The sequence below is a fragment of the Peromyscus californicus genome, unplaced genomic scaffold (genome assembly GCF_007827085.1).
Source record: "Peromyscus californicus insignis strain IS unplaced genomic scaffold, ASM782708v3 Scaffold_22__1_contigs__length_63687245, whole genome shotgun sequence".
Classification (NCBI taxonomy): Eukaryota; Metazoa; Chordata; class Mammalia; order Rodentia; family Cricetidae; genus Peromyscus; species Peromyscus californicus.
Window position 1 is genome coordinate 16239109 of NW_026294525.1, and position 14135 is coordinate 16253243.

At 41.8% G+C, this 14135-nt stretch overlaps 1 protein-coding gene across 1 annotated transcript in view; it reads right to left on the reverse strand.

Moving 5' to 3' along the window:
- Nucleotides 1-2401: 2401 nt before the first annotated feature.
- Nucleotides 2402-14135, reverse strand: part of Ppp1r14c (protein phosphatase 1 regulatory inhibitor subunit 14C) — a 95287-nt gene continuing 83553 nt past the window's right edge. Inside the window, exon 4 of the mRNA XM_052750976.1 lies at nucleotides 2402-3964. Coding sequence (XP_052606936.1) covers nucleotides 3890-3964 — 75 coding nt within the window. The 3' untranslated portion in view covers nucleotides 2402-3889. The remainder of the gene's footprint in view (nucleotides 3965-14135) is intronic.

The window sequence follows — 14135 nt, forward strand, 5'->3', positions numbered from 1 at the left end:
GAAACAGAGAGGCAGCACCTGCTGAGCAGGAAGCCTCCTGTCCTCCTGTGTGAGAAAGAGCTCAGGTGGTTAAAATCTCTTCATCATCAAAGCCTGCATCCCAACACCACAGCTCAGACATCTGAACCAGCTGCAGCTCTTCAATCTCATTCCTGTGAGTGGTACTGACAGTAATGCCCACAAGAGGCAGAAAGTCCAGCAGTCATGAGCCATAGGGAATAGTGGAGTTAAGCTGGCTATAAGACGAATTGCTAAACAGTCTTATTAATAAAAAACCCGGAGTCCGATATTGGGGTGAATTCTGAAAGATCAGAGAATCAGAGCTAGCCACAGCCAACCTCACCTGACAACTCTTCATCCGATCCTGTTTCCACGAATCCTCAGACTGAAAGCCTCTGAGTTCTCACCCTGAAGAGATCTCAGCTGAACTGCTGCTAAAAACCTGAAAGCTTAAAAGCCTCTAGTTCCTGGTCCTCACATCCTATATTCCTTTCTGCTTCCTGCCATCACTTCCTGGGATTAAAGGTGTGTGTCTTTCTCAAGCAAAGACATGAGATCTCAAGTGCTGGGATTAAAGGTGTGTGTCACCATTCTTGGCTATTTCCTGTGTGGCCTTGAACTCACAGAGATCCGGATGGATCTCAGTCTTCAGAATGCTAGGATTAAGGGTGTGTACCACCACTGTCTGGCCTCTATGTCTAATCTAGTGGCTGCTCTGTCCTCTGACCCCAGGTAAGTTTTATTAGGGTACACAATATATTGGGGGACATAATATGTCATCACAGCTGGCTCCTGTTTGAGTCTGAGTCCTAAGGTCTAATTATCACCTTAGGTAGACTGCCAAATCTCCTGAGTTTATTTCCTCAAATATACCGTGATGATGATACGGCTTGCTTCATGAGATTAAAGCCAGAATTAAATAAGGCACAAAGGTGTTTAGCTCAGGAATAATGCTTATAAATGGAAGCATACCATAAAGTTTAATTTGCATTTCCCAGTGTTCCATGGAACCGGAAGTTGAAGTCATCCTGCAACAATGAGCCCCTGCATGATGAAGAGCCAGCATGTCCATGTGCCAACTGCCTCCTGCAGTAATTGCATCAATTATGGAGACGGATCTCAAGCCAGCACACCATATAAAACAGCTAGTGGGGCTCGATGTGGGGACCTGGAAAAACAAGCCCTGTGGTCTTAGGGAATGTAATGGGTCAGAGCCCACTGAGGTCTATGCTTTTCTAAAGTTCCTCAAGTAATTCAAATATTCGCTCAGATCAGAACCACCACCCTAGCTGAGGAGAGACGTGCTCAGGAAGAATCTTCAACACTTGCTGACTTCTTTGATAAGCCAGGCATAGGACTGGATGCTGAGTTACATTCTGTCCCCCAGAACGACAATCCCAGGGCCTAACCCAAGAGATTCACATGTGGGCAAGCAATCATAGCATTGCAGATGCGTGCTGGGATGGACCACATGCCAAGCTGTGGGTGAGCACCTTGGAGGACTGGGGGGAATCTGTTCCAGCCCTCTCAACAGAGCCTGCTGGTGGAGAGGATGTTCTAGGCTGAGGCAAAATATTTTACAAACCCCTGATGAGAAAACTACATGGGACATTCTGGAAACCCCAAGGATTCCATGGTTCTGAACAGAACCAAACACTGAAGCAGGGAGGCAAGGGCCAGTTCCTCTGAAGGTGTGATGAAGGGTCAGTTTTTAAGAAAAGAGTAAAGTGACTGAATCATTCTAACTACTGAGTAGAAACAGCAGAAAGAGATAAGACCAGACATGGAAAAGCCAGTTCTAAGATGGCTGCCACAATCTAAGGAGGTTCAACAGGGACAGACTTAAAAGGGATTTTAGGTAAGCATCTAGCAGTATCACCCGTGAAATCTGGGGATGCCATTGAGCTAGGGTGAGAAGGAAGGTCAGAGTGTGCACAGGTGGGATGGGAGACTTTGGGAGGAAACTGGACTCCTGCTTCATCTGCTGCACATAACTTGGGCTGGTCAAGCCTGGTAGAAATCCTGCACATATCACATTTTCCTGACTCCTAATGTGCATGACATTCTATTAACTGGAATGCTTTATTAATTTTAAATCCTTACAGGTTTCTCTCAGATGGGAAAAGAGGAGTTTTAATGAAATGAATGGGGCACAGCCCGGGAGAGCCCTGAGACAGGAGCCAGCAGGACTGAGCACACATTGCTAGTCTTGTTTCTTTCTCAGGCCAAGAATGTGGTGGGTTCTCTGCTGAGGACACCAAGAAGAATGTCAGGATTAAATGCTTGCACATATTTGGAAAATGAGAGGCTAGCTCTATGGGCATTTGGTATCTTCATCTTCAGAGAACACAGCAAAGTGAACACTACCTTGTGTATTCTACAGTCATACACACAGACAAGCTTGTAAGCAGCTCCCTTTATTTGAGTAAATAGCTTGTAAATAAACCATTGGTAAACATTACAAAATTAAATACATTTTCAAAAGCTTGCCAGTATACGGAAAATTCACAAACATAGTTCTTTTAAAAAATAAAATATGTTCAAAGCACCCTTGATATAAAATGCCTGGTCCCTGTCTTCAGACAGGGCCACCTGGAGACTTCTTACGGCAGGCAGGGTTTCCAGGGGGAGGCAGCAGGGGCTTCCTGGAAGGAAGGAAGGGTTTCCACTCACTTTTCACCCCGCCTACATCCCATATGAATTTTAATTCTTTTCTAAAGAGCTGGTATATCACTGAGGGGTTAGGGTAGGCACTCAGGCCTAGCTCCCACCATGGACATCAAGGTCACAATTAGGACCATGGACCACTGAGAAAAACCAGAGATGAAGCCACACATCTAAACCAACAAGAGTTGTGAGGGGCCTTCCCATCTCTATATTTTCTCAAAACTCAGTTTACACCTCTGGACTGATGGTACCCAGGCACAGAAAGGGCCAGAATCTAACCTCTAAGAAGGAAGAGGCTCAATCTGCTGGTTTCCCTTTGACCTGCTTTCATGGACAGAGATAATACATAGTATTGCGTGGAAAGCAGAGAACCTGTTGCTACACAGGGCTTCCTTTCTCCGCTGCAAAACTCTCCTCAGGAAGTGTGGGCCTTTCTTTAGAAATCAGGTTGGTTCTTGAAATTAAGAGTTCATAAAACTTTAAAAGACCACAATGAGGCAATAAGAACATGACCTGGCGAAGCATCTCAACCAATGAAAATAAAGGAAGTCCATAAATTAAGCCCTTGACCAACTCAGCATGTGTGTCGTATGGCTCGTTGGAATCATGGACACACCCAGTTCTTTCACTTTGGCACAGAAAGTGGATGCTGGAGGTGAACCGCATTTATATGAAGAATGCCTGGAGGCATCTTAAAAACACATGTTCTGTGACCTCTTTGAACACGACAAGCACAGGTTTGTTCCATCAACATGAGATAAAGCTCACATTTCTATTTTTAACTTAGTGTTTGTAGATATATACAAGCATGAGATATTTTTGACATCTTAGTCAAATGTATAACTTAAAAGATGTCTTACCAAACCGACCATAGAAAACCATCTTCCCTGTACAGTAAGATCCTCATTTCGGCTGCGTCCTTACAGAAAACATTGACTGGCCTCCCCCATCCTTGAGGCTGCATCAGTTTTGACAGTCCTTGTTTGGGCTACCATCCCAGTTGTGATAGCTTTGCCATTAAAATATTACAGTAACAAAAACTCTTTAAAAATAACAAAAGAAGGAACACTTTTGAATAAACGTCTAACCCCCCACATACACACGCACCCAAAAAAAATGTTGTTTGTAAAAGACAACTATGGTTATTTAATAAAAGTATTCGTGAAGTCCAAATCCCAGGTCATTTTCTTCGTCTCCGAGAGAATTCTACCCTGTTCCAAAATTATACGCTCTTCTTCTGCGGAGGGCTCAGCTTCCTCATGCCTCTTATCCGGGAGAGCAGCTCTCTGATAAATTCCTAAAAGACATCAAGGAAGTTAATACAAAGAGGCCACATTACTAAAACCTGTGCTGGAAAATGTGCCTAGCATCACTGATGTCAGCTACAGTGAATGAATCTGCTTGGAGGGGTTAAAACTCCAATGTAAAATAACAAAGGAAGTTTTAGGAAACTGGGAGGTTCTCAGATTTCACAGCACAGCCTTTTTGCTCTATTCTCTATAGAGAAAAAGCTAGGTGATGTCATTGACAGACATCACCCATGTGAACTCTACAGGCATGTGTGACTTCTAAGCTCAGCAATGTGTATGTGTGTATGCACACACACATACACACTGTGTATGCACATACCTGGACATCTTGTGATCCCTGCTGTGTAGAGCCAGGTTAAGACTTAAGATTCTATCATTTCCTACTAGGTTGTAGACGTCCCTAGACTGCACCTGGATCAGCAAAGCTGGGCCACTGGGTCTCACAGCTGAGTATCCGATCTACCCAGGGGATTTAGTCACAGGTTGCTGAGTCCACCCACCTTGGGGCATCTGGTTCAGTACATGAATATGGATAGTGACAAGGTGCCTTTTTGGCAAGTTCCACAGTGAGACTGATGCTGCTGAAAACCAGTCTCTCCAGCTACTTAAACTGTAGATAGTGACCTCACGTGGGTGAGGTCATGCCACCAAGACTAGCAGTCATGGAATATTTGTCAACAGTGCAAGGTTTTTGCGCACATACCACACCCAAGATTAATGCAGTCATGTGTGTAATAAATCCAAGGCATTCCTAGTGGCAACTGATGCATTTAGTGTTTTCACTGTACATCCCAAGTTTTCTGACATTATATAAATGTAATGGTTTAATTATGGAAAAAAAGACTTTTAATAATCTCTGCTGTCCATCATAGAAATATCAAATTAGTATATCCTTGTACTGTATCATGTTGGAAGCTTTGAATTTTAAAAAATTGCTGCTTGAGTTGCTTACTTGAGTTATATATATATATATATATATATATATATATATATATATATATATTCATTCATTGGTACAGAATTTCCAATAAGTTTTGAAATGGACCTAAATGTACTTCTGCCATTTTGTACTAAATATTTCTATGAAGTGTCTTGTGTTTTCAGTATTGGTCATATCAGTGGTTCTCAACCTGTAGGCCATGACCCCTCTGGGGGTAGAATGACTTACTCACAGGGGCCATCAGAAAACACAGATTATATTATGACTAATAACAGTAGCAAAATTACAGTTATGAAAATAATTTTGTGGTTGGGGTCACCACAATGTGAGGAATTGTCTTAAAGAATCCCAGTGTTAGGAAGGTTGAGAACCACTGAATCATATCAACCAACTCTGGAAAAAAAATACTGAAATGCTCTACACTCTGAAGTTTCAAATAGTCAACCATGTTTACCTCTTTATGTAAAAATAAACAAGTACATTGTTAGAATAAAAATTGTTTTTGTTTTAATAAATGATAAAACTATATGTATAACAAAGAATTATTTTAAAATGAATTTCTTTATAATTTATAAATGTCTCTATAATTTGTGAGTGTTTTGTTTTTATTTCCTGATTTAAATACCTATATACTGAAGTTGTATAACTTTTTAAGGCAAATATATTGTGTGCATGTATGAAGTTACCAAAGAATAAATACAAATATTAAACTAATTACAGAGAAATTCTTGTGTGAAAGGGTACTGCTGGTAGAGAAAGTTCTAGAAGCCCTGCTCTAGAGCATACCAAGAATCTTTGAGATTTTTTTTTCTGTAAATCATACAAACAAATATAACCGAAATTGCATTTGATGTTACAGTTCAGTACCTACACACACACCTCCATTTAAACTCACAGAATAAATTCCTGCCACATATACTCTTCTGTTTCCTATTCTAGTCTAAAGTGATTCACACAGAAATGCTGGGGAGACTCACTAAAATGGTTTCTTGATCTCTATTCACTGCTTCCATGACTGATGTATGCAGAGTTGGGATGAAACCCAGGGCTTTGTGCATGTTAGGCAAGTACTCCACGGAGTTATACCCCCAGTCCTAGTGACTTCCTGTGGACCAAAACCAAAGACTGAGCATCGACCTACAATTCCTATCTTGTACCATTAAGAAGCTATCATTTCACCTTGTATTTTTTAATGTTCAGCTTCCATTAAAGTAGCATGTATTAAGTAATAATTGCTTCCTTTTCTTATTTTGTATTTGTAAAGACAAAGTCTTCCTATTTTGTATTTGTAAAGATTAAGTCGACAGCCAGCTGGATTTTCTGGCCAGTGAGGAAAGATAGAATTAAGAGTGATACCAGGGCCATCGCGGAGCAGACATAGATAAACTAATCTTACAGAAGTATCATGGTTTAATTATGTGGAGACTTTTCAAAAACTGGCCCTCTGGCAGTCTTCCCCTGCCAGCTACACCCTGCAGTCATTAATACCCAGACTCTGTGAGAGGGCCATGCACTGTTCTCTGGCCCCAACCCATAATAAGCTTTAACATGTGATACTTTGCCTACCACCACCAAAAGTCTGATTTTTAATAGTCTTTGCTAGTATAAAACTAATATGTGCTTTGGCTTAAGTGTTTGGAAAACACAAACCAACAATGGTTTGTATTATAGAATTAATCACACTTAACAGATTTGCTGCCAGGAACATTGATTTTAGCTATTTAGATCACACTGTGTGATCCTTGTTGTCTACTTGACATTATGTCAAGCTTTCCCGCACTACATGAAAATCTTCCTAAAAGCAAATGTTCATGGCGACACAGTCCTTTTATGGGAAATATCACTACTAAATTCCCCAGCACTAGATTCTCGGATGCTTCTGGCTTTTCCAAATTATAACACAATGATACAGCTGAAATCTGTAGGCTTCAATAATGGTCCTTGGTCTGGTTCCACGAGCTGGCCAGAGAACTCACATATTTAACTCCCACCGTCCCAAACAGGGTACAGCAGAGGAGTAAGATGGAAGCCCTATTTCAAGTTTCCATACACCTATCTAATTTAAAGAATGTTCATGGATGAAATAGCATCACTTTTTCCCACGTATAATTAATTTTCATTTTGAAAAGCTGAGTTTCTCATTGCCACTTGACTCTGTGGTTTAAGCAGACGGTTGCATCTGGCAAATTCACTTTTAGTTTCATTGTTTTGGAGACTGCTATACAAATAATTGTTATGTATATGAGTGTTATGCAAATGAGTGGCAGGAGTCAAATATTCCACTATACATTTCCTCTTTCGATAAAACCCAAGGTCAGAATCACAAGCCCCGTCATTTATTTCATGAATAACTCTCGTCATTTTCTACTGTTTTAATGAGATTTTCACAAAGTGAAGATGAAAATCACGAGGAAGAGCATATTCCTAAACTTCCTAAACTGAAGGCCTTTTCCCTCAAGACAAAAGTGACTTTATAATTTAAATCAAATTCAAATTCCACAAAATAATGTAGGTGAATCTCAGAGATTAAAATGTTTCAATATAATTTGTGTTTATAATTAATTAATTGTGCGTGTGCGTGTGAGTGTGTGTGTGTGTGTGTGTGTGTGTGTGTGTGTGTGTGTGTGTCTGTGTGTGCTATACCATGGCAAACAAATGTAGGGTCAGAGGGACAACCTCAGGCCATGGTTCTTTCCTTCCACTAAGTGGTCTCAGAGATCAAACCCAGATAGTCAATCTGGGCATCAATTATCTTCTGAACCATCATACTGACTCCTCATTTTAATTTTATAGAAATATAACTTTAGCATGCTTAATATACTGAATATACTGTCTAATCTTGGTGGTCAATCAATGTGACTACATCTGGAATCAACTAAAACCCAAGTTGCTGGGCAACAGCTCCAAGGGATTTTTTAAAATCAGATTATGTGAGGTGGGAAGACCCACCCTAAATCTGAGCTACACTTTCTAGTGCAGTCCCCATAAAAGACTATGGGAGAAGGAAACCTTTGCTTTTTGCCTGGTTGCCTTCACTCTTGCTGGTAAGTTCATCTCCCCTCTTGCTGCAGCAGGAATTCAATCCAACTTCCTCAGTAATCCAATGTAGACTGAAAACCATGAGCTCTCCAGGAACCCTCTGGGACTCCAGCACTGGATAGGAACTGCTGAGACATCCAGCCTTGTTGACTGAACAGTTACTGAATTCTCTGGCTGTCCCATTGGGACAGCAACCCTTTCACTAACCAGACTGCATCCTGTAGGTCAGTCTAATAACACTCCTTTTTAATATGCATGCTATCAGTTTTGTTCCTTAAGAGAATCCTGACCAACACAAATGTATAAATGCCTGTTTAAATTATTCATTAAATTTGCACATTTGGCTGCTCAGTTGAGTATGTGAAAAGCAACAAGACCAATATGTATTCCCCAGACAGAAATGTGACCATGGCAGTTGCCCAGAAGAATTCAGTTTATTTTCCAGATGATTCTCCAGGAAGACTCAATGATTTCTAAAAGAATACCTTGATGGCTCTAGGTCTGTATCTCAAAGGTACTTTCAGCCAGTGACAACACATTCCATTTATCTCCAAAATTTGGTCTTAGACTGAAGATACAGATTTAGTCAGAGGTGGGAGCAGGTGGGGAGATGGGGGGGGGGGTGTTGTCCTTTTGTGGAAGTGACTGCTGAACTGAAACCTGAATTAACTGGTGTGGTAGTCTGAAAGAAAATGGCTCCCAAAGGGAGCGGCCCTATTAGGAGGTGTGGCCTTGTTGGAGGAAATGTGTCACTGTGGAGGCGGGGCCTTGAGGTCTCATATATTCTTAAGCCATACCCAGTGATTCAGACCATTTCCTGTTGCCTGCGGGTCAAGATATAGAACTCTCATCTCCTTCTCCAGCACCATGTCTGCCTGCATGCCACCTTGCTTCCCACCATGATAATGGACTAAACCTCTGAACTGTAATTGAGCCACCACAGTTAAACATTTTTCTTTATAAGAGTTGCCATGGTCATGTGTCTCTTCACAGCAATAGAAACCCTAACGAAGAAAATCAGCCAGCTTAGAGGAGGCTTGGAGAGCCTTGTTAACAGTACAAGCACAGAGACCTTCAAATGAATAAGGCAGGAGATGGGTGTCCCCAGCACAGAATGCCAGGATGAGTAGGTAGGAAAATACTGGGGGTCACAGGGCCAGACTGACAGGGTCTATTAAGCCACCTAGCAGAGATTCTTCTTTGCCATGGAAAGCCACAAAAGCCTTGAAGCATAGAGCAATGTGATTTGATTTAGGTTTCTAAAATAGCCTTTTGGAAGCTGTGTAATGAATGGCTTTTGAAGACATGAATGGAAGGAAGGCGCATCAGTCTGGATTTATGGCAGGGACCCAGGCAATCAATGCCACTGTCGACACTGATGGAAACAAGAGTATATATTTTGCATGCATTTCAGAGGTAGAGCCAACAGACCTTCCTGCTAGACCGAACACGGCTGTAGGATGCGGAGGGGAGAAGAGGCAGAGAGAAAGCCACACCATTCCTCAGCAAAAAGGCAACTCTGGTGGCTGGGATGAGGACAGCTAGAGGGAGAGTAGCAGGTTTGCAATGAGATGACAGACAAGATAAACGGATGACTGTGGCCCTCCCCAGCATCCATCCCCATCGGTGGCTTTCAACATCAATACAAAGCAAATGGCTTTTATTGAGTCATGGAGACACAAGACTAAAGCAAAGTTTCATGGAAGAAGTGCATCCCTTACCATCCCATTTTGAACAGACACAGGTCAAGACCAGCTAATAGGTTCACACCGAGGGTTTGTGAACAAAGCAACTTAGACTCACACTATTCAGTACTGGGCCACTGAGTGCATGCAGCCATTGAAATTAGATATAATAAGTAAAATCCTTTTTGTTAGTCACCCTGGCCACATTTTAGGCAACCCATACTCATGTGGGTACCAGACAATACAATGTAGTCAGCTAGATAATATTTACGTTATACCAGAAAATTCTATGGGTCGGTGCAGATGATGATGCCGTAAGCTGCAGGGCAGAATGAGGAAACCTTGGGGGTGAGAGTGAGCACAGGTAGGCAGACAGAAGAGCAAGGTTGGAGGCTGTGGGCTAAGTGAGGACGGGTGGAAGACAGGGGATCACAGTAGTAGGAAGGGGAAGCAGACAGAAAGTGGTAAAGGAGCCCAGAGAAGAATATGTTTCTAGAAGGCAGAAGTGCTAGTAAAGTCCTATGCTAAAATAATAATAGTAGTAGTAATAATAATAATAAAATTAAATTAAACAAAATTGTTGGGTAAATGAAGGATAGAGACAGAGACAAATGCTGTGGGATGTCTTCCTGTATGCTGTGAAGATGTGTTGCTCTCATTGGTTGATAAATAAAGTTGCTTGGCCAATGACAAGGTGGAATAAAGTTAGGCAGGACATTCGAACTGAAGACGGAGATGAGGAAGGGTGGAGTCATGGCAGATGCTGCAAGCTGCCACCAAGAGAAGCAAGATGTGAGAGGACAGGTAATGCCATGAAGCCACATGACAAAACATAGATTAATAGGAATGGGCTGAGTTCAGTTGTAAGAGTTAGTTAGTAATGAGCCTAAGCCATAGGCCATATAGTTGGTAATTAAGCCTCTGAGTGATTATTTTATAAGTGGCTGCGGGACTGTGGGTGGGAGACATTCATTTGGAGAAACTTCTGGCTGCAAACAAAGCCTCTGGGTTGGGTAAAAAAGGGTCAATGTGTCCTGGAATAAAGAAACTTTAACATAATGGTTAGAAAAGAAGTCTCCATCCCTAAGAGGTCCCCCGGGATTTCTTTAAAAATAGAAAACAACAAAACAAAAACAAACAGAACAAAACAAAAACCAATCCAGCTTTACTAAGGTTTAACCAACATGCTACAAGCTAAATATATTAAGGTGTACAACTACCATGAGCGTGCCATCTAGACCAGAGGTTTTCACTCAACCTGTGGGTCATGACCCCTTTGGCAAACCTCTATTTCCAAAACATATTTACATTACAATTCATAATAGTAGCAAAATTATAATTATGAAGCAGCAACAAAAATAATTTTATGGTTGGGGTCACCACAACACGAGGAACTTTATTAAGAGGTTACAGTATTAGGAGGGTTCAGAACCGCTGCTCTAGACAATCAATATAACAGACATACTCAGCTTCAGAAATTTCTTCTCTATAATTCCTCCCTTCTGTCATCCCCAGGGAAACACAGCTTTGTTTTCTGACTATATGTTAGTTTTCATTTGCTAGAATGTCATAGGAATGGAATCCTAACACTGTATTGTAGTGATATATTGTGCACCCCAATAAAACTTATCTGGGGATCAGAGGACAGAGCCAGCCACTAGATTAAAATAGGGGCTAGGCAGTGGTGGCACACACCCTTAATCCTATCACTAGGGAGACAGAGATCTGTCTGAATCTCTGTGAGTTCAAGGCCACACTGGGAACAGAGTCAGGCATGGTGTCACACACCTTTAATCCCAGCACTTGAGATCTCATGTCTTTGCTTGCCTTTAATCCCAGGAAGTGATGTCTAGGAAGGGAAAGGTATTTAAGGTGTGAGGAAACAGTAACTCGCTCTCTTGAGGCTGAGGATTTTGTAGAGGTAAGAACATGGGTGGCTTGTTCTGTTTCTCTGATCTTTCAGCTTTCACCCCAATATTTGGCTCTGGGTTTTTTTTACTAATAAGACCTTTTCAGATTTGTATTACACTGTATACTCTTTAATCTAACTTCTTTCAGTCAGCCTATTTTGAGATCTAGCTATATTGTGGTGTATTTTAAGAGTTCCTTCCTTTTGACTGCCAAGCAGTATTCCATTTCGTAGATGTACCACAACTGGTTTATCCATTCACCTACTGATGAAAATCTACGTTGTTTCTGGCATTAGACTGTTACAAATAAGATTGCTTAAAACATGTATATAAGTCTTTGAGTGAAATATGCTTCCACTTCTTTGGCATAAGTTAGGTATGGAAGAGCTACTATTTATTTGTTTATCTTTGTAACAATAGCACACTGTCTCTGCAAATACAAACTGTAAGTCCTGGTGATATTAGATAAAATCATTCTGCCAATTTTTCTTTTTTTTTTTTTTGGTTTTTCGAGACAGGGTTTCTCTGTGTAGCTTTGCGCCTGTCCTGGAACTCACTTGGTAGCCCAGGCTGGCCTCGAACTCACAGAGATCTGCCTGGCTCTGCCTCCCGAGTGCTGGGATTAAAGGCGTGCGCCACCACCGCCCGGCGCATTCTGCCAATTTTGATGACTTTTCTCCAAATGGTTTTGGCCATTATAGGTCCTATGAATTCCCTTAAGAATTTTAGAATAAACTTACAAATGTATACTCAGCTCACACTTCCAGAAAGTCCCAGCTTCCCCACTCCCACAGTTCTTTTTTAATAGCATGCCACAGTCTATGCCACACACTCATGCTTCATTTCCTACAACGCCGTGGCTCTCTTGTTCTGCTGCCGTGAAGCTTAAAAGGACCCTTGCCCACCACTTAGTGTGACTCTATGTAGAGAGGATGACATCCCATTTCCATGCCTCTGTCAACTTTTACAACCGCACAGAGATTTCACATTGCGGCTTCACACCGGACCCTCAGGGGCACCTTTGTTCCTGTTTCTCAGCCAGGCATGAAACAGAGAGTTCCCATTAATGTTCATCACATTTATTTCCCAAATGGATGTATCACCATTTATTTGCAATTTGGAGGATTAACGACAAAAATCGGGGGGGGGGGAGAGTATGTATGTTTATTTTCTGTGCCTGGGTGACAGTGGGTGGAATGTGTGGTCTCATGCTTTCCCAAGGGAGTGATGCTGGATTTTGAAGGGTGACTGCTGTGTCCAAATACTTGCTAATCTGGGGCATCTGCGACTACAGGGGGTCTGGGTTCTGCTGTCCCCTTACTGTCGGACACAGCTCTCCCTACTTCTTAACTCGTTTCTTGGTTTTTAAAAAGGCAAACAATAGCTACATTAAAACATGTGCCCTTCTACCTGGTTTCTGGCACACCTTCTCTACTAATCAGTTCTTTCAAGGCTGTATTCATTCATCCAGGGACTAGATGAGATAAGCTTAGAGAAAATTGTAATAGGTATTAATTAATTAATTTGATTTTGATTTTTTTTTTGAGGCAGGGTCTTTTATAACCCAAATTGGCATCAAACTCACTGTGCAGCTGAGGATGACCTTGAACTCGGGACTCTCCTGCCTGCTTTCACATCCCTAGTGCTGAGATGATAGCACACCCAGTTTCTGTGGTATTGGGGATCGAACCCAGGGCTTCATACATGCTAGTCAAGCCCTCAGCCAACTGAGCCACAACTTCAGACTGACTTAAGGCATGCTCTAGCAGGGACATTTCATGATATTTATTCCCCTCTAGACATGGCTTGAAGAGCACTTTGAGACAATGGGCTTTCATTTTCATTCAATTCAAAACATCTTCTCATTTCCCTCTTATTTGGGGTGTGAGTTATTTAGAAATGTACCCTTTGGTTCCCCTCTGTTGGAGGGCTTTCCAAGGTCTTTCTACTGCTGACTTCTAACTAACCCCACTGTTGTCAAGGAATGTATTTATGTGACTTGAATCCCTGCCAGTGTAAAATTTGCTTGATGGTTCAGAACATTTCTATACTGGCTGGTGTTCTGTGCACCTTTTTATTTAAAAGCACAGGCTGCTTCCAAGGCCAGCAATTCACCACTGCCTTTATATGGCTTCCTCTCTCCTAAGCCCCATGCATTGAGCATGCTGAGAGAAAGGATGCATGGAAGTTGCTTCCCACTGCAAGCTGCAGGATTCCCACAGGAAAGTGAAAAGCCATTCAAGGCAAAGCCCTACCCACAAAGGAGGTGACTTTTGTGATACTCAAAGGGGGCAAGGCATTCTTTTGGGGACTTTCATTCCCTGGTAACATGGATGAGTGAAGATGGATGAGATGTTCCCTGGTGGGTGTGGATTCTGTACTAGGATCTGGCCCTGGGTGGACTGGACTCAAGAAAGAAGAAAACTAACAGTGATTGGTATTCTACTCCAGTACAAGTTACCCATCGGAAGTCATAAGGCAAATATTTGAATGCAGGACTGTTAACGCCATCTGAATTGGATAAATACGGGCTAAGCCTGTACTTGGCCCTAAGTGGACTGGATGGTAGATTCTGTCCTAAGTA